This window comes from Stegodyphus dumicola, chromosome 9, assembly GCF_044657685.1.
Source record: "Stegodyphus dumicola isolate Sdum_Otavi_A_Nest chromosome 9, ASM4465768v1".
In the NCBI taxonomy this organism is placed as follows: domain Eukaryota; kingdom Metazoa; phylum Arthropoda; class Arachnida; order Araneae; family Eresidae; genus Stegodyphus; species Stegodyphus dumicola.
The window spans coordinates 44842728-44862567 of NC_140776.1; the positions used below are offsets into that span (position 1 = coordinate 44842728).

At 33.2% G+C, this 19840-nt stretch overlaps 1 protein-coding gene across 3 annotated transcripts in view; it reads left to right on the forward strand.

Annotated features, from left to right (window-relative positions):
* LOC118197241 (uncharacterized) overlaps positions 1-8745 on the forward strand; it is a 63489-nt gene extending 54744 nt beyond the window's left edge. For all 3 annotated transcript variants that reach the window (XM_085823394.1, XM_085823396.1, XM_085823395.1), the window contains exon 2: positions 1214-8745. In XM_085823394.1, the coding sequence (XP_085679520.1) occupies positions 1296-5573 (4278 nt within the window). In that variant the 5' untranslated portion in view covers positions 1214-1295 and the 3' untranslated portion in view covers positions 5574-8745. The remainder of the gene's footprint in view (positions 1-1213) is intronic.
* Positions 8746-19840: the final 11095 nt, after the last annotated feature.

Below are 19840 nucleotides of genomic sequence, written 5' to 3' on the forward strand. Positions count from 1 at the left end.
TCCATGTATGGATTTGGCGACATGATGATGCGCAGTAAACGGGTCATTTTGGTCTTGGCGACAATTTTCAAAATCGTGCCAAAGCCTTACCGTATACTAGAATTTTACCGCAAAATCTTTTTAAACTTTTCTTTTTAATACCTTGCCATTTTGCAGTAAAATAAAAAATAGTAATCTGTCATCTAGGCTTACCATGTAATATAACTATATTCGCTAAAATATCGTTGATTATTCTAATTCAATTTTTAAGTAATTATCTTTATTTTTATGTTATTCGTATAATTTAATGATGCTTCTTCCCTCTAAATTTATTAATTATTAGTAAATAATATTTCTAAATTTCAGGAAATTTTCTCTGGCATAATCTTGAAATTAATTCTAGCAGTATGATGACATACCATCACGAAATTTAATGCACATATTTTTTTCTTATGTATGCTGCGAACTAAATATAAAATACCTCAATTTATTAAAATAGATTTCTTTCTTTCGTTTAGCTGCAGAATGTCTGCAAAAAAAGCCTTATTTTATTCCAGATTGGGAAGATTCTAATCTCAATCTTCAATGGAGAAAACAACAACTATTATAATTATATTTGTGTTTTCAAGTGTTAAGGTGCTTTTTAAGAACATACCTCACACAAATTAAATTTACCTAAAATCTAACCTAACTATTTAGCATTGCATAGTGATTTATAAGGACCGGATTAGCCTCGTGTTGAACTGGTAATTATCATGAGTAATAATTAAATAAAACATACATTTGTTATCTAATGTATATATCTTAAATTTTATTAAGTTTCTTAAGTGGAAAAGTAAACAAAATTATCAAACTAAGTATACCAAGAATAATTAAGAATAAATGTCCTCTGGGATTTATTGAATAATTAGTTAATTTGCTACACAATACAAGTAATACCATAATTTACCTCTTAGCGTAGCCAACGTACATTACGCGGATAGACTGGAATTTTCTTGAAACGCACCTGGAAAACCTGGAAAAGTCAGGGAATTTCATTCTCCTGTTTGAGTGGCAACCCTGTTAAAAGTACTTAATTTCTGTGTGCAGAAATGTGTATGAACCCTGTAAATATGATCAAAGATGATAATTATCAGTTAAATGCTTTGACATGTGGTTACTTGCATTTGTATAGAATTATTATGCAGGAAAAATGTCTGACAAGTCTCTAAGTTAAAATAAATTTTAATTGCAGGTCTGATAAATATATTGACTGAAGTGGGATGCTACTGAAGATTGGCAACTTCTGTTTGCTTCATGGAGAACCTGTGTATTAGATGATGGCTGTCAGTCTTGTGATACTCAGTCGAAAACCAACCCTACTTCCATTTCATGCTGTAAAGAAAACTTCATGCCACCCAGTAAGGAGAAAATATAAAGATAAAATAGAAAAAAGAAAACATAGACTTTGGAAATGGCAAGTTATTCAAGGAAGTGTATTTTATAAAACTCTGCAAGCTGCTTCTGTGAATGAAATCTTATTATTCATGTTAAAAAAGTATTGGTGCTGTTTTCACAAGGACATTATATCAAACTTTTACTTTTGTTTAAATATCTGGAACAGCAAAAACAAAAAAAATCAGAATTTTATTCACCATATATTATCTTCTCATAGCAATATAAAAACTGGTAATTTAAAGACAAGTGAAGATTACATCTTGCATAATAGTTCATGTAATTGCTACAGTAAAATTTCTGCTACTGAAAGCAATACGGTAACATATAAGCTGATGTCTCCTTATCATTATAAATGTAATTGTTTATTATCCGAGTGCCATATTTGTAAGGACTTTTTTCATAAACATTCTGATAAGGTGCATAAAAGTTCACAGGTTAAAAGAAAACAGAGCAATTCTTTTGATCAAGAAACTGTTACCATTAATTCTGTAGAATTTCATGTGCCTGACATTAGTTCAAATAAAGCAAATTCCGATGAATTGGACTGGAAGAAACTTGAGCAGTTGTGCAGTAAAACCTGGTCAACATTTCTGGTCACTGATCCTGCATTTAGCTCTAAGAAACGAAAATTAGATGTATCATCTGTAGAAAGTGCCAGTCCTATGTCTTCTCATCATCATATTCTTAAATCTGGAGATTCTCATCACAATCTGGCGATTCAGCATAATTCAGTATCACAAACCTCAAAAACTAACAGCGGTGTTTTTCATTATGCAGAGTCTGATCAGGCAACAATTGATTCATGTCAAGTATTATTTGCATCAGCAGAAGATCAGGAAATTCATCACCACAGCCTCAAATCTGGTGACTATCACACTCAAAGTTTACAGATTCCAAGTCACAGCCACAGTAATTCTGCATCGCAAATTTTAGTTACTGAGAAATGTGTTTCTTCTTTAGAATCTGATGAGACATCAGTTAATACAGATAAAATATCAGTTGCACCAGAAGATCCTCGCCTTCATTTTTATCGGAACCATAAACAGAAAGATGGCATTTCTCTGAAGCGGGTGAAATGGAGTTTCTGTCATAATAATAGAACTAACAGTAATTGTGGTTATGCATATTCAAAAAATAGTCCTGAAAAAAAGCAAGTTCAGCAGCTTTGCATAAATGGCTATTCATTACAAGATCCTCGTCTTACACGTGGTGTTACAGCTAAGCATTTTCAAAAGGTTAGTAGTACTGCAAGTTACATACAACATGAAATAAAATTTCCCTTCCATGTATCAGAACTGGAAAATAAAAGTTCACATAAAAGTAATACACCTACTAAGTATATGCACAAACAAGTTTGCAGGTTAGAAAATGAAAACAGATATGTAAATCAAATTGAAAAATACAAAGAGAAGTCAAAAGAAACTAGAAACTTATCTGATGTTATTTTATCTGAACAAAATAAAGATTTAATTGAACATGAGCTGGGAAGTGAAATCAGTGTTGAGCACTATCATTTGAAAGGTGAAATAAAATCTGATAGAAAATTGCAGTGCGAGTCTGTTTCTCCATCTTCAAAAAAAGCTGATGTAAAAAAAGATTTCAGTAATTTAATAAATGGTTATCAGAAAGAACATCCCACAAATAAAATGATGCAGTCTGTTGATGAAGCTTCGGATGGAAAAAGCAAGCCAAAAAACTCATTAAAAAAATCTAAATGTATTAGAGCTAGAAGTTTCAAAAAGAATTTTCAGAATAGAAATTCATTGCTTGCTTCTAGTTCTGCTATTTCCACAGATGAAAGCGTAACAGTTGAACAGCAGGCTGCAGAAAATGCTGAGGTTTCTAAAGAAACAATTTTAGCCATTTTAATAAATGTTGCAAAGAATGAGACTGCATCAGCTGCTGTTTCAAATATTTCATCAAATAGTTTATTAAAATTAAATTTGAAATCTAATAGTGCATGCTCATCTGAACTGCAGGGAATGTCAGTATCATCAGTCAGTAATTCATCAAGAAAGCATGATATAAAAGAAATGTCGGATGTTTTAAGACTCGGTATTACATCTCCCATTCCAGTAATTACAGAAAGTAAAGGAATTTCTCCTAATCAAATGCAGACTTTATTACAAATAGAGAGTGCATCTCCAAAATGTGATACTGAAGATTTAGCTGTCAGTTTTGCTTCAGTACATGCTGTAAATTCGGATGAAGGAATTGATCAAAAATTAGAATCTGTTCCACTATTTGAAAGTTATGAACAAAAATCGAGTTCTGTTTCCCAAAGTCCACTTGTAAATTCAGTGATTCCAAATGAAACTGATTTGAAAGAAGTAGCACCAAATTCTGTAGGTAGAGAGTGCATTTCCAAAATGTCCACAAATCCACAAATAGAGAGTGCATCTCCAAAATGTGATACTGAAGATTTAGCTGTCAGTTCTGCTTCAGTATATGCTGTAAATTTGGATGGAGGAATTGATCAAAAATTAGAATCTGTTCCACTATTTGAAAGTTATGAACAAAAATCGAGTTCTGTTTCCCGAAGTCCACTTGTAAATTCAGTGATTCCAAATGCAGCTGATGTGAAAAAAGTAGAATCAAATTATGTAGGAAAGCATTTCCCGTCTGTTGGTACTGAAGATAGTACATCTCTAAAATGTGATGTTAAGGATGTGAGCTGTTCTTCAGAAAATGCTGCCAATATGAATAGACAAATTTTTCAAAAATTAGAATCTGTTCCACTGTTTGAAAGTCATGAACAAAAGTCAAAGTATGTTTCCCAAAGTGCATTTGTAAATTCAGTGATTCCAAATGCAACTGATATGAAAAAAGTAGCACCAAATTCTGTAGGTAGAGAGTGCATTTCCAAAATGTCCACAAATCCACAAATAGAGAGTTCATCTCCAAAATGTGATACTGCAGATTTAGCTGTCAGTTCTGCTTCAGTACATGCTGTAAATTCGGATGGAGGAATTGATCAAAAATTAGAATCTGTTCCACTATTTGAAAGTTATGAACAAAAATCGAGTTCTGTTTCCCAAAGTCCACTTGTAAATTCAGTGATTCCAAATGCAGCTGATGTGAAAAAAGTAGCACCAAATTCAAAGCATTTTCCATCTATTGATATTGAAGAGAGTACATCTCTAAAATGTGATTTTAAGGATATGAGCTATTCTTCAGAAAATGCTGACAATTTGGATAGCGAAATTTTTCACAAATTAGAATCTGATCCACTATTTGAAAGTCATAAACAAAAATCAAATTCTGTTTCTCAAAGCCTGCTTATAAATTCAGTGATTCCAAGTGAAGCTGATATAAAAAAGATAGCATTAAATTCTGTAGCAAAGGTTTTTGATACTGAAGAGAGTGTATCTCTGAAGTGTGATACAAAAAGTGATAACTGTGCTTCACACTCTTCCAATCTGGGTGGACAAATTTTTGAAAAATTTAAATCTGTTCCATTATTTGAAAGTGATAAACAAAAATTAAATTCTGTTTCTCAGAGCACAGTTATAAATTCAGTGACTGCAAATGAGGCAGATATAAAAAAGTTAGCATCAGATTGTGTTGCAAAGCTTCTTCCTTCTGTAGGATTTGATACTGAATGCATTCCTGTCAATGAAATTACAGATAGCCTTGCAAAACTCGCATTTATCACTCCTGATAGTCAAGAATTGCATGTATCAAATAATGTTACTGGTATTAAAATAACTCAGTCAGATACTAATATTGATTCAGAAAATGTAAATATTAAGTCAAATGCTAATAAACGCTTATTGATATTTAAATCAGATTGCAGTGATTTGCATTCCTCAAACACTTATTCCGAAAAAACAAATAAGAATATAATGTTAAGCGTGGATATATTTGAGGAAAATGGAGCTTTAGATCGTTACTACAAGCATCTGAGTGGTATGGGCTTTCATACTTTAGACTTATCTCATATAACTAAAGATGTAACATTGCTAGATGGCAAAAGTTTAGAATCGTTTTATTTCTTGCGTGAACAGCTTCATTATCATGAGAGTGTACTAAGAGGTCTTGTCCACCAAGCATCTGAACCAGGAACTGACTGTGGGTGGGAAATTGCTCGAAAAATAACTGAAGAGCTGGAATATATTGAAGGATATGAGGTGGCATGTACAGTTATGTTTCTTTAAATCTGTGATATACATATCTTTTTAAAAATTTATATGCAAGCAGCTCAGGTTGTTCAATAGTCCATGTAGAGAATGATTTTCTGTGATTTTTTTTTATTTAAATTCAATGTGAATGTATATTTTGAACAAAGTATTTGTTTCACGAATCATACTCAGTGTAATTTTTTAATGTCAGTATGTCATGTTTGTTGCTGTACTATAATGTGTATATTTTTTTGTTTAATATGTACATTTTCTGCTTTTATGCTCAAAAACCAAAGATTTATATCACCTCGCTGCATTTGTACATATTGTGTAAAAACTATACATAATTTGCCATTTGATTGTTGTTAAGCAACAATATGATGTATAGCTGCTTTCAAAATAAAATTATGTTCATATGTTATTTACTGGAGACATATTTGGCAATAAAGTACATAATTATTATTTAAAATGCAGTAATTATTAAATTGTATATGAAAATTCACTTATGTACAAATTGTGGATAATTGTTGTGAAGAAAAGTGATATATAAATAGTCAAACTTGCATAGTCTTCAGTCTCATGATGTAATATGCATATGTCTGAAATGTTTGTAGTGCTCTTCACTTCTGAGGAAATGATCAAAATATTCTTAATGCAGCTTTATTGTTGAAAACTGGTAATGTAAAAAATATTACATGTGTAGATTCACAAACTTGTATTTAAAATTCATTTATGATTTGCACAGTTATTGAACATTAAAATTTTCTGTTACGGGGTTTAATAATTTTCTGTTGCAGGGTTTAGCAAGAGTTTTGATGATTATAATTTTGCTGTTCACTTAAAAATTGTTATTTATGGTGCATTTTAAATGTCACTCAGTTTTTGTTCAAATGTTTGGTTTACATAATTAGTGGTATTTGTTTGAATCCATTGAACGTTGATCCTTATTTTTGTGCTACATTTAAATTGTAAATGCCTGAATCTAAGCAAAGAAAAGATGAAAGTTTGTTGTTGTGGGAAAACTGACTTTAACATTTATTTTATATATGAACGTTAGATTGGTTATATTTTTCTATAAAATGTGTAGCGTTATTTGTGTATATGAGTTTATTAAAAACCCTTTTGTATTTTGTATTATAAGTCTTTGGCCAGTAATTCTCAAGGAAATTTTTAAAAGTGTGTAAAGATAAAATGCCGTAAATAGAAATATGGGTTGTAAATGGTAGCTATTACTTAAGTACAGTGAACTTGCTAAATATTTTAGTGTATTTATTATTTTATATATTTTGAAATTTTTTCCTTCAATGGTCAGTATATTCTATGAAACGTATTATTTAAGTTATGAAAAATTTAATCTTTTGTTTAGCATTAAATGCTTTGTTTTCATATGTGCAATACGTTGTTGGTGACAAAGTCATAAATGAGTTTGGCTGTTCTCAACAAAGCCTTAAACTTGTGCTTGGATTATAAAAAAGGTCTTTAATGTACTTATTAAGATACAGTTTTAAGTAGAAATTTTGATTGTATCATTAGTAATTTTTCTATAATCTGGTTTTAAACGTTTACAAGTTCAGTTTATGTGCAGCTAGTTCATTTGTATCCACGTGACTCTTTAAGCGATAGAATCTATACAGTCAAAAGTCGTTAATCCGGACTCGTCGGGACTTCGGCGATTCCGGATTATAGATCATCAGTTTAAATCTGATGACATGCAGAAATTACAAAATTAAAAATATGAAACCGTAATTTATGAAATAAAGAACAATTATGATGTAAAGGGTATCAAAATTTACAAAAAGAAAAAGCTTAATATTTATTTGTTTACTTTATTAAACATTTCTTTCAATGTAAGTTGCTTCGTTTCATGTGATAATACTTTCTCTTTAATTCTATTAAACAGACATAATTTCTTGTTTAGTTACAAAGTTCCGCTGTTCAAGTCTTATAATTGCTGTGTTGAGAATACCGAATAATTTGTCAATCGAAATGTTTTCGTTTTCAATAACCTCTGGGTCACTTTCTTCAACTATCGGAAGCGAATTATAATGACGAGGAACTTGATTTAAATCATATCAAAGACGGAGTACATCGAGATGAAATACTACACTTAGTAAGGAATTATAAGCCAAATAAAATAAAAACATCTGCTCTGAAGATAAGGATAGTGCTGACAGATCAACTTCCAATCCGCGGCGTGAAACTGATAAACAGATTTCGGATTTCAAAACATACTTTCGCTTTGTAGATACAAATTACATATTAGTATATATATATATCGGAAATTCTATTTGGCGTAATCGGAAGTTCAAGCTTACTTTTATGAAATTGCTCTAACAGTCTGCAAAAAATAATAAGCCGGATCCAATTCGAAGATTAAGGAACAATGCAATCTGCAACATTAACTGAATTAGATAATTTTAGCTTAGCTTACACCTCCGTTACACATTAAACGCGCATGCGCACAAACATATTCGTAGCCGTAAAGGTCTTACGCGCACTCTTAAACGCCTGTGCGCATGCGTGAACGCGACGCATGCGCAGAAAGTTCGTAGCTTTGAGGTCCGGATTATAGATCATTCCGGATTATGGGTGTCCGAATTAACGACTTTTGAGTGTACCAAATTAACCATTTCAAACTAAATATTGTATTTGCAAAATGCATGTACTTTACAAGAATTAAATGTCAAGCACCAATGTTATTAAATGTCAAGCACTTATTTCATGTCTAAAGGATCAAAAATTTTCATTTATTGCAACTCTTCTTAATTTATCAGTTAGCAGTATTTATGTAGATTAGATATAAAATATAGCTTTGTTAAATTGTCAGTTTTAGGGACTTATTTAATTCGTTTGGAAGAAGTAGAATTGACAGCTTGCATTTACTTTTTTTATGTTACATAAGAATTTAAGTTACATTTAGTGTTTTTGATGAAATATGTGAAGTGTATTTAATTTTCTAAGAAAGTTTAGATTGCAAATACAACCAAAGTTTTGTTGCAGAATACTTTTTTAGGTATAACAAGAGTATTTGTCTGCATAATGGTGGAAAGTATAAAAACTGCTTTCTTTTTTTGTGCATGTTTGGATCCAGTTAAAATAACAGTGTGTATTATGTGTATCATAAGCCAAACTTCTCATTTGTATATGTGTATTATAAGCCAAACTTGACATTAGTATGAGATAATAAATGTATGTTTGAAAAATGTGATATGTTCTCATAGGTGTTGTACTGGTATTTAAAAAAAAAAATACAGTCAAAAGTCGTTGATCCGGACTCGTCGGGACTTCGGCGATTCCGGATTATAGATCATCAGTTTAAATCTGGTAAGATGGCATGCAGAAATTACAAAATTAAAAATATGAAACCGTAATTTATGAAATAAAGAACAATTATGATGTAAAGGGTATCAAAATTTACAAAAAGAAAAAGCTTAATATTTATTTGTTTACTTTATTAAACATTTCTTTCAATGTAAGTTGCTTCGTTTCATGTGATAATACTTTCTCTTTAATTCTATTAAACAGACATAATTTCTTGTTTAATTACTAAGTTCCGCTGTTCAAGTCTTATAATTGCTGTGTTGAGAATACCGAATAATTTGTCAATCGAAATGTTTTCGTTTTCAATAACCTCTGGGTCACTTTCTTCACTATCGGAAGCGAATTATAATGACGAGGAACTTGATTTAAATCATATCAAAGACGGAGTACATCGAGATGAAATACTACACTCAGTAAGGAATTATAATACTTAGTAGGATAGTAAGGAAGCCAAATAAAATAAAAACATCTGCTCTGAAGATAAGGATAGTGCTGACAGATCAACTTCCAATCCGCGGCGTGAAACTGATAAACAGATTTCGGATTTCAAAACATACTTTCGCTTTGTAGATACAAATTACATATTAGTAAATATATATCGGAAATTCTATTTGACATAATCGAAAGTTCAAGCTTACTTTTATGAAATTGCTCTAACAGTCTGCAAAAAATAATAAGCCGGATCCAATTCGAAGATTAAGGAACAATGCGATCTGCAACATTAACTGAATTAGATAATTTTAGCTTAGCTTATACCTCCGTTACACATTAAACGCGCATGCGCACAAACATATTCGCAGCCGTAAAAGTCTTACGCGCACTCTTAAACGCCTGTGCGCATGCGTGAACGCGACGCATGCGCAGAAAATTTGTAGCTTTGAGGTCCGGATTATGGGTGTCCGAATTAACGACTTTTGACTGTGATAACAATTCAACTAATGGAAATGCATATTGCTTTGCTGTAGTTCTTCAATTATACTGAGCCACATTTTTGTCATTGCTTTGCAGGTAATACTTTATCTGCATTTTAATTTTCCATTGTTAGTTATTTCAACTCGAAACCATTTTTACTATTGTATAGCAAATAAATGTATAACGTTAAGTTTTAATATTCACAACTTCCTCCAGGTTTTGATATATTTTTTGCATTTAAAGAATCCTGTTGAATCCTATTTATCATTTTTTTGACAGAAATATGCTAAGCAGTATATATATCATTAGTTATTCTGCTGCAAGTGTTTACAGTGAACAAAATCTCTCTCATGCTAAACATATTCTGAAACCATGTCGTGCTTATTATCTGTATTCATTCTGTTAATCTGTTGTTGAAGGAAATGTTCTGATTTTTCGTTGTTTTGTGGGTGCAGTGACTGAATTAAAGAAGTCACATTTAGAAGAAATGGTAATTGTATCATAAGACTTGATCATGAGGACAAGTATTAAGAAATAACTAAATTTTGTAATTTCCTCCTGTTGTCAGGTAAATAACTTCAGAGCTTCTGTTGGACAGAAAATAAGTTTTATTTAGATATCATAGGAAAAGACACAGTTCATTATAAAAGGTTTTGTGCAATAAAACCGCAAACAGCGATTATATCTACTAAGCTTATTTGCAACATACTATACCAGGAATGCGCAAACTACGGCCCACGTGCCAACTCCGTCCCTCCGGAAGTTTCTATCCGTCCCGTGGATAGAATTTAAATTTTTCGATCCAAGGCAAATTAACAGAAAGATTTATTTATATATTACATACCATCTCCATTTCTACTTTGTTTAAATATTATTTTTTTCCCCTTTTTTTCAAAGGGCTGATGGTCTTTTTACTTTCTCTATTTTCGTTCTAAAAACATAAATTGACAGAAATAGCAAGCACAGACAGCTTTCAATTGGTAAAGTGCAGAAACGGAAGTTCGTTGTTAGTAATAGCTGTAGATTGTAGCCAACAAGCGTTATCTCTTTCTCGGGGAGCAGACATATGGGAATCCGATATAGGTGAATTTAGACCTCTTACAAAAAATTTAAAATCTTAATTATCTTAATCTAAAACTTAACAAGAAAACTTAATCTGCTTGCTGGGCAGCTAGCTAAGAACGATTTGTTTCATTTCCCGAGGTTAAATTGAATACCCTCAGTGAATGAAGAGAAGCTTAAGCATTATGAAGATGGCTTGAAAAAAAAACTGCATTTTGAGTTCGAACACAGATTTCAGTGCCATTCAAACAGAATTGGATAATTTTACCATGCCTTTTAACGTAAATTGTGAAGAAGTAAGCTCAGATTTGCAGCTTGAATTAATTGAGGTGCAATCTAACAATCATTTCAAGCAGTTTTATAAATCATTATCGAAAGTTAGTTTCCTAAATTTAATATCTCACACCCAGAAAATCAGTGCTATGTTTGCTTCATCTTATATATGTGAGCAAGTGTCTTCAACTATGAATCTTAGAAAGAATTATTTCAGAAATAGACTGACAGATGAGCATTTAGCCTCGTTCCTTAGAATCAGTACATCTCACATCGAACCTCAATATAAGGAACTTTTAAAAATGAAATCGCAATTTCATTCATCTGATTAACATAGTTAAATTGTGATACTTGTATATTGTTTTTAAAATTTTTGAAAAATTTATCTTGGCACCCCAAACTTTTTGTTTTCGATTTTTGGCCTGCGACCGAAAAAGTTTGCCCATCCCTGTACTATACTCAGGGTTTAATTTCTAAGATTAGAAGTGTCGGAGCCCTATGGAAGATCGTCAGCAAAGAGTGAATAAATAAAATGACTCGTTAATAATTTCAAAATTAAATAGTTAATTATTATAAAATTAATAGCTAAATAATGTTTATAAATTGTTATTTAATCAATAATTATATAATTAATTGATAATTATTAGATAAATAATTAGTTTAATTGATAATTATTATATATTGAAGTAATTAAATAAAATGTAAAGACATAAATTGAAATTTAATTGTTGAAATAAAATTTCTACTGAAATTATTATTCAGTTACATAAAAAAATGCCGCAGCCTTCTTATTCAGGGCTCCGGTGCGTTCCAGCTAGAATTATGATTTATTACAAAAACTAAGAAGCACCGGACCCGAGACCCCGTGGGCTCCGGCCCAATGTAAGCTCTGATCGTAGGGGGGGGGGAAGTTCTTTTATCTTCACAAAACTTAAATGTACTTAAAGTATAGCTCATGAAAATTCCAAGGCGGAACAGAATGAGGGTATGAGTGGGTAGAAACAAAAAATGAGGGGAATCTTGGTGAGAGAGAACGTTCTCTTTCACCGCGCCTCTCTGCTGATATAATTATAGTCATCAAGCAGATGTATGTCACGGGCAGTGGCGGCTCGTGGCTAAAATTAGTGGGGGTGCTGTTCCAAAAAAATTTAACCTTTGTTTTAAAATTGTCTAAAAGAAAACAAACGTATGAAAAGAAAATTTATTTTAAAACATCAGGAAATCTTATAATAAAAATATTAAACATTTCTGAATGACTTTAACCAAAATTTTTACAGTTCACTCTTTATCTATTCATTTAAAAATGAAATCCATTCTTCTTGTTTTACTTCGCGCGAAACAATCAATAATTTTCTCCTTGATCTCTGGATGACAACTGAGGAAATTTTTCTTTATTGAAAGCTATGCAAGCGTATTTAGTCTTTCCGAATTCTAGTGCTTCTTAGAATAGTTTTCATTCTTTTTAATGTTGAAAAGCAACGTTCTGCCTCTGATGTAGTCATGGGAACTCTCAAGAGAATTTTTATCAGTTTCGTAATTCCACTAAGAACGTCATCTAGATTATTTTCGAAGATAAATTTCGGTAGTTCATTTAATTTGTATAACCAGAGGGCCATGTAAACTTTACATTTAACCAAGCAAATAAGAAAGAATTATAAGAAAAAACACTACATGGAAGAATTACATGTCAAAAGTAATAAAGGTAACATAAAGCAATTACTCTTGGATAAGAGGAAATGTTATGTCCATCAAAAATGTGTCAAATCTCTTTAACTAACGATTCAGATGTCAGATGTTTCAAAATTTTTTTGACTGTTGCCATTTAGCGTTAGGTTATAGACTCCCCTCGGGCCCTGATGACATCTCGACGAAGAGTCCGCAAGATATTTCACATTCATCTCTATGAGGAGTAAACCGGGAATCTTTTGATGACGAGTTTAAAATGATTGATTTAACCGCACAGAATCAGGATGATTCTCCAAAACATCAATGAATCGGGATGATTCATTTTTAACATGGAATCGGGGTTATTCCACTCAAACTTCACAGAATCGTTATGATTCATTTAACATGGAATCAGGATGGTTCCCTAAAACTTCACTGAATCGAGATGATTCATCTAACATGGAATCGGGATGATTCCCTAAAACTTCACTGAATCGAGATGATTCATTTAACATGGAATCGGGATGATTCCCTGAAACATCACTGAATCGAGATGTTTCATTTAACATTGAATCAGTTCTTGAAAAGTTCATTATATGGGGTTGGATCTCCCCCTGGTTTGAAGCGACTCTCGAATTTTAAAAGCCAAATCACAATATCAGATCCACCCTACTATGAAAGGAACTTTTAAAGTAAACATTTTGAAAATTTCAGAATAGTTCGAAGGCAACTTTGACAGCACCTGTGGAATTACTATTTTGCTTATCTTCATTACTTTTGCTAGACGACTGCACTTAATGCAACACATTTTTGAGCCACTTATTTTCCTTTTCTAAATTTGAATTTTGATTCTTATGAGAATATTAAAAAGTTTACTAGAACAATCATCTGTTGTAGAACTAGAGCCTTTCAGTTTTTAAACCGTTTCCTCCACTTCATCGTCAAGGTCTTATTTTTCTTCTTCCAAGCCTCTGATGAGTTGCTCCATTTCTTCGCAGGTTTTTCAAATAGAGTTTTAGGTCTCTTCTCTAACCAATGATAACTGAGACTAATAAGATTGAATTTAGGATCTGAAGAATTTCCACATTTATTCTTTGGTTCATCCGTTCCAGTAGCTTTGACTTTTAATGACATATTTTCAGTCATTTCCTTCTGTTGATCCATTTATTTTTTATTCTCAAATATTATTTCTTTTTATTTAGAAAATTAAACATGCTTTCACTCTATGTTAAACTATCATAATCAATTTAACTTTATATGAAATACAATTCCTACTTACTACATGATTGCTTTACAATAAGCGCAAGGATATTGGATTAATCCAGTCCAGCATTAAGTGCAGTCTCCTAGGGTGGCTGTTAATTTCCAGATTGTCAAAAATAAAAATTTTCCATATCACCAGGGTGGTAATTTTCTTCTTTTAACGCAGGAAGAGCTCGAAGAAAAAAATTGCGCTCCGCTTTCGGTAATAAGTTTTAAATTTTTGAGGCTTCGGGCCCACTGTTGGGCTGCCAGTTTATAACCAGAGGGCCATGTAAACTTTACATTTAACCAAGCAAATAAGAAAGAATTATAATTATAAGAAAAAACACTACATGGAAGAATTACATGTCAAAAGTAATAAAGGTAACATAAAGCAATTACTCTTGGATAAGAGGAAATGTTATGTCCATCAAAAATGTGTCAAATCTCTTTAACTAACGATTCAGATGTCAGATGTTTCAAAATTTTTTTGACTGTTGCCATTTAGCGTTAGGTTATATTTGTAGCATTCATGGATATCAGACCTACAATAGAATATTTTTAGTTCAGTTTCAAGCTTTCCTTTGTCAATCATTGGATATGCTTCAGCGGTCAGTACTATTTCTTACGTAGAATGTTCATTCCTAAAACTAGTGAAGCATTTCTTGTTTAACAATTTAGAAGCTGCTAAGTGATTAGTGGAAGAATATCTCTGCAGTATATCAATACATAGTATAAAGTCACATATTTCCTTCTTCTATTCTTCTGCCATCGGTGTCTTTGGAAAATTCTCAGAGTACTTTGAGTTTCTTAATTCTAAGATAGCAGATTTGGAATTTGTAATATATTCGTTAACTTTAAACACACTAATTTCTCTGAATTGCATTTGATTGTATATTATTTCAACATTAGGCATCTGGTAAAAAAGCTCTAACTAAAACTTGAAATTATCATCATTTAGATATTTTAAAATTCATATTGCTTTTGCTATAGGAACAGTTGTTTCATTTGTTGTTCTGCATTTGATGTTGATTGAATTTCACTAAGGCAATTTTTTAAAAGGTTGCAAATTTTCATGAACTCTGTTTATGGTCCGTATGATGAAGTTCCACCTTATGGAGGAGTACCACACGCGCGGAGTAAAAAGAAATCACTTTTCGAACAACATGCCAGAATTTTGGCACTGCAAGAGCGACAGTGCTCTTCTCTCTACCCTGCTCGCGTGCTGCTTTCTGTGTGCGCATGCGCAGAACAGCCAAACACCACGTCGCTGGAACTGTGAAGCGCGCAGTTCCAAAGACTCATACCTTTTTGACAAAGTGGGGGATGGCTACTGACATAAAGCTTAAGGATTATGTATTGTAAAAGTATAAAGAAAGAATTAAAGACTAAAGGACACACTATATTAAATACTAATTCAGAAGTCAAACAACAAAAATCAGCGTTATATTTACAAAATTTTCACAGGACTAGTTTCGATGGTTTTACTGAACCACCATTCTCAGCTGCAAAACCGCAAATGAACAAGATAGGAAATAATGATTAGATAAGATAAGAAAGCGTGGACAAGAATAAGCAAGTGGCGCCATCTGTTGAAACCAGAACTAAAACATAATTACTTTAAAGGCCGAAGGCAAATTTGGATTGGAATTAGGATCGTTAACTAGAACAGAAAGATTTTTATGAATGTGAAATGCCTCTAGAAAATCCAGTTCTCCAATGGAAGATGTTTTTTGAATAATTTTGGCAGCAGAAAAATTGAAAGTGTGATTTTCGAACCAATAATGTTGAGCAACAGAAGACTTCTGTGTTTCCTTTTTTCCAACATATGCCTCATGTTCCGTGACGCGAAATTTTAAGGCTCTCTTAGTTTGGCCAATGTAAATTAAACCACACTGGCAAGGAATCGTATAAATACCCCAGGAATTCATATCCGGAATGGGGTCCTTCAGTATGGGACTCTGAATTTTATTGATGGGAGAATAAACAACCCGAAAGTTAAATTTCTGCAAAATATGTGTAACTTTATGGCTAGTTGATGGAAAGAAGGGAATGACAACAGAATTTTTATAATCTCCTAAAACAAGAGTGTGCCTTTTAGTGTGTTGAGATGAGAATTTTTTAACTGCTTGATTAATAATGTTGGGTGAAAAGCCACTGTCAATAGCTATTGCTTTTAAATAATTTAGTTCTTCATCAAGGGCTAGTTTGGAGGAGCAAACTTGAAGAGCACGTAATATTTATTTTGGAAAACAAAATGTGTTTTTTTCAAACAGTTCAAACAAACATATTACAAGCAAACTGATGGATTAGCCATGGGAAGCCCCCTCAGTCCCATCCTGGCTGATATCTACATGCATTATTACGAATCAAAATTGTTTGAAACTTTAAACTTCCCGGCATGCTTCCGCTACGTAGACGATACTTTTACCCTGTTTGAAGGCAATAAAGATGATTTAAATAAAGTTCTTTCAACAATGAATTCTACTGATCCTGCTATTCAGTTCACTTTTGAACTTGAGACTTGCAATTCTCTTCCTTTTCTCGACATTCTGGCCACACATAGCACATCCAACTTCAGTACTACGGTTTACCGTAAACCTTCATCGGTTTGCCTTCCACCACACTTTAAATCATGTCATCCGACTAAACAAAAGTTAGCTTCATTTTATTCCTATGTTTTCCATGCTCTTCAAGTTTGCTCCTCCAAACTAGCCCTTGATGAAGAACTAAATTATTCAAAAGCAATAGCTATTGACAGTGGCTTTTCACCCAACATTATTAATCAAGCAGTTAAAAAATTCTCATCTCAACACACTAAAAGACACACTCTTGTTTTAGGAGATTATAAAAATTCTGTTGTCATTCCCTTCTTTCCATCAACTAGCTATAAAGTTGCACATATTTTGCAGAAATTTAACTTTTGGGTTGTTTATTCTCCCATCAATAAAATTAAGAGTTCCTTACTCAAGGACCCCATTCCGGATATGAATTCCTGGGGTATTTATACGATTCCTTGCCAGTGTCGTTTAATTTACATTGGCCAAACTAAGAGAGCCTTAAAATTTCGCGTCAAGGAAGATGAGGCATATGTTGGAAAAAAGGAAACACAGAAGTCTTCTGTTGCTCAACATTATTGGTTCGAAAATCACACTTTCAATTTTTCTGCTGCCAAAATTATTCAAAAAACATCTTCCATTGGAGAACTGGATTTTCTAGAGGCATTTTACATTCATAAAAATCTTTCTGTTCTAGTTAACCATCCTAATTCCAATCCAAATTTGCCTTCGACCTTTAAAGAAATTATGTTTTAGTTCTGGTTTCAACAGATGGCGCCACTGGCTTATTCTTGTCCACGCTTTCTTATCTTATCTAATCATTATTTCCTATCTTGTTCATTTGCGGTTTTGCAGCTGAGGATGGTGGTTCGGTAAAACCATCGAAACTAGTCCTGTGAAAATTTTGTAAATATAACGCTGATTTTTTGTTTTTTGACTTCTGAATTAGTATTTATTCGGCGTGTTATTGTGTCTTAACTATATTAAATATTAAAAATAATAATAAGTGGAAATTGGGGGTGCTGCAGTTCCACAGTGCTTATTACGAGTCGCCAGTGGTCAGGGGTATAATGAGTCCTGAATCTGATTCCTAAGGATGAACGTAAAGTTGTTGGTTACGCTTTCCCTCCCCCCATTAGTGGATACTGTGGGGAGACTATGCGTAGGACGTGCTTGAGCAGTTTATCTCAGTATTTCACTCTTATTATACTCGCTGTCACTTACGCACATTTAAGAACACAAATTTTCCTTCCTGCGAGGATAACTAACTGTAAGCATCGATAACAATGCACTAGATACGATGGCATGGCGATAAATTTACGCGTTCCTAAACAAACTCCCCCAAATTTATTGCGTTTCTTAAAGGGAAAGGTTTCCGCATGTGAGTGAGGGGACTTTACTTGAACGTCTCATGAGTTCGTATTTCTAGGGAAATAGAGTATTGCAAGGTCTGCTTATTGTTAAATTAAAACGTTAGGAATTCTAAAATTTTTTCCCCTTTAAATTTTGGTTTAGTTTTATAAAAAGAAGTACCGAAGCTCATCTTATTTAGGGCTCCGGTGCGCTCCGGCTAAAATTGTAATTTATCTTAGAAAATTGAGAAGCACCGGTGGGCTCCGGCGCAATTTAAGCACTGGCTGTACTGTTAACTAAATTGCATTGTAACTCGTTCTGTTTGCCGTTGCCGCCGCTGTATACCGGCTATCTTCATTTGGTTGCTTCATGTAGCGATGCAAGGACAGAAATGCCTAAGTGAGTCCTGGAGAGAAGATATAATACATAAAATACAAATTTTTCTCATAAACTGAAAGACTGTATACACAACCACGCCATGATTCTCTTTGAAGGAAAATGATGTCTTTCCATGATGTGTCTTGGGTGAAAACGAGTTCTAAGTTCTCTTCATATCGTTATCAGACGAGAATCAGTGTTCAGAGTAAACCGAGACTCGTCACTGAAAATCACATTCGCCCACTTTTGCAGACGCCAATGCTAATGTTTCAAACTCCAGTTTAGACGAGCGCGTTTATGCCCAAGCGTGAAAGTGCAAACGGCTGGTCGTCTGGTATACAGACCAGCATGATAGTCTCCTATAGTTTGCCTAACTCGTGCTCCTGTGGCGGATATGAGCGCTGAATTGAGTTCTTTTGTAAAGCTCTTCCTCTGACGTCATCACGCAGTTATTGCCAAATATTGGTCTTAACGAATGGTTGTTAGTCTTGGTTGACTTTGAACTGGTTGGCGAGTAGCATCGCCCGAAACTTCTGCCACAGTCTTGAGATCACACACTGAAGAACATTTAGAATTTGAGGCACTTTAGTTCAAGATCGCCCCCACTCCAACATTCCAAGAATTCTTCCTTTCAAAAACATCTCTGTTTGGCATCTTTGTGCCATCCTTCGGCCTTTGCGATCGTTTAACTCGCTCGCAACACAGCAATTGCACATAACCTATCTGATCTCCATATGGCACGTGAAATCACGTTCTTCCACATTTTACGAGTTATGCTAAACTTTTGAACCCTAATATATTATTATAGTCAAAACCTTCTTGTTGCGTGCAGCCACGAGCTACCAGTCGAGCTTTATACTTAGGCCTTATTTTTGTCTTAAAATCCACTTACATGAAATTGATGTTTTCCGATGTTTGTAATTCTTCACGAAGCTGAACATCACTGTATGTCATACTCTGCATTTTTTTCATACATGGCTTTCCATAGAATTTGTTCCGAGTCCTCATTCCCATTTAGCGTTAGATGTTAATTTAAGAAATTTTGAGGGAACGTATGGCCATAATTTTGAATCACTCAAAATAAAACATGTGAATCTGCTCCAAAAGTATTTGACCACAATACCCTAAAAGAATTAAAAGAATAAATATGTCTGACTTGCACCGAATTGTTTTAGGAGCAGATGTCATCGGGGACAAACTGGCAGCTCTCTGAAACTGAACTCGGGTGTAACTGTGGTTGAGACTAAATTCGGATACACTGAGATTCGCAAAGTAAATAACTTATGTAAAGAACTTACTTCAGTTACTATCCCAGCATTACTAGAAAATAATTTGCGCAAGAATGTAGTTTCGTTGCATTGTGCTAATTTTAGTGCAACCGAACATTAGAATTTAGATGCCATTGCCATAACAGATTCAACTAAAGATGTTAAAACGTAAACTTGCTCACTCTGACACCCTTAAGCAATTTAAAGAGAATTTAAATATTCTTGATGGCCGATATAAATTGCCACTACCCTTTAAATCTGAAATCCTGTT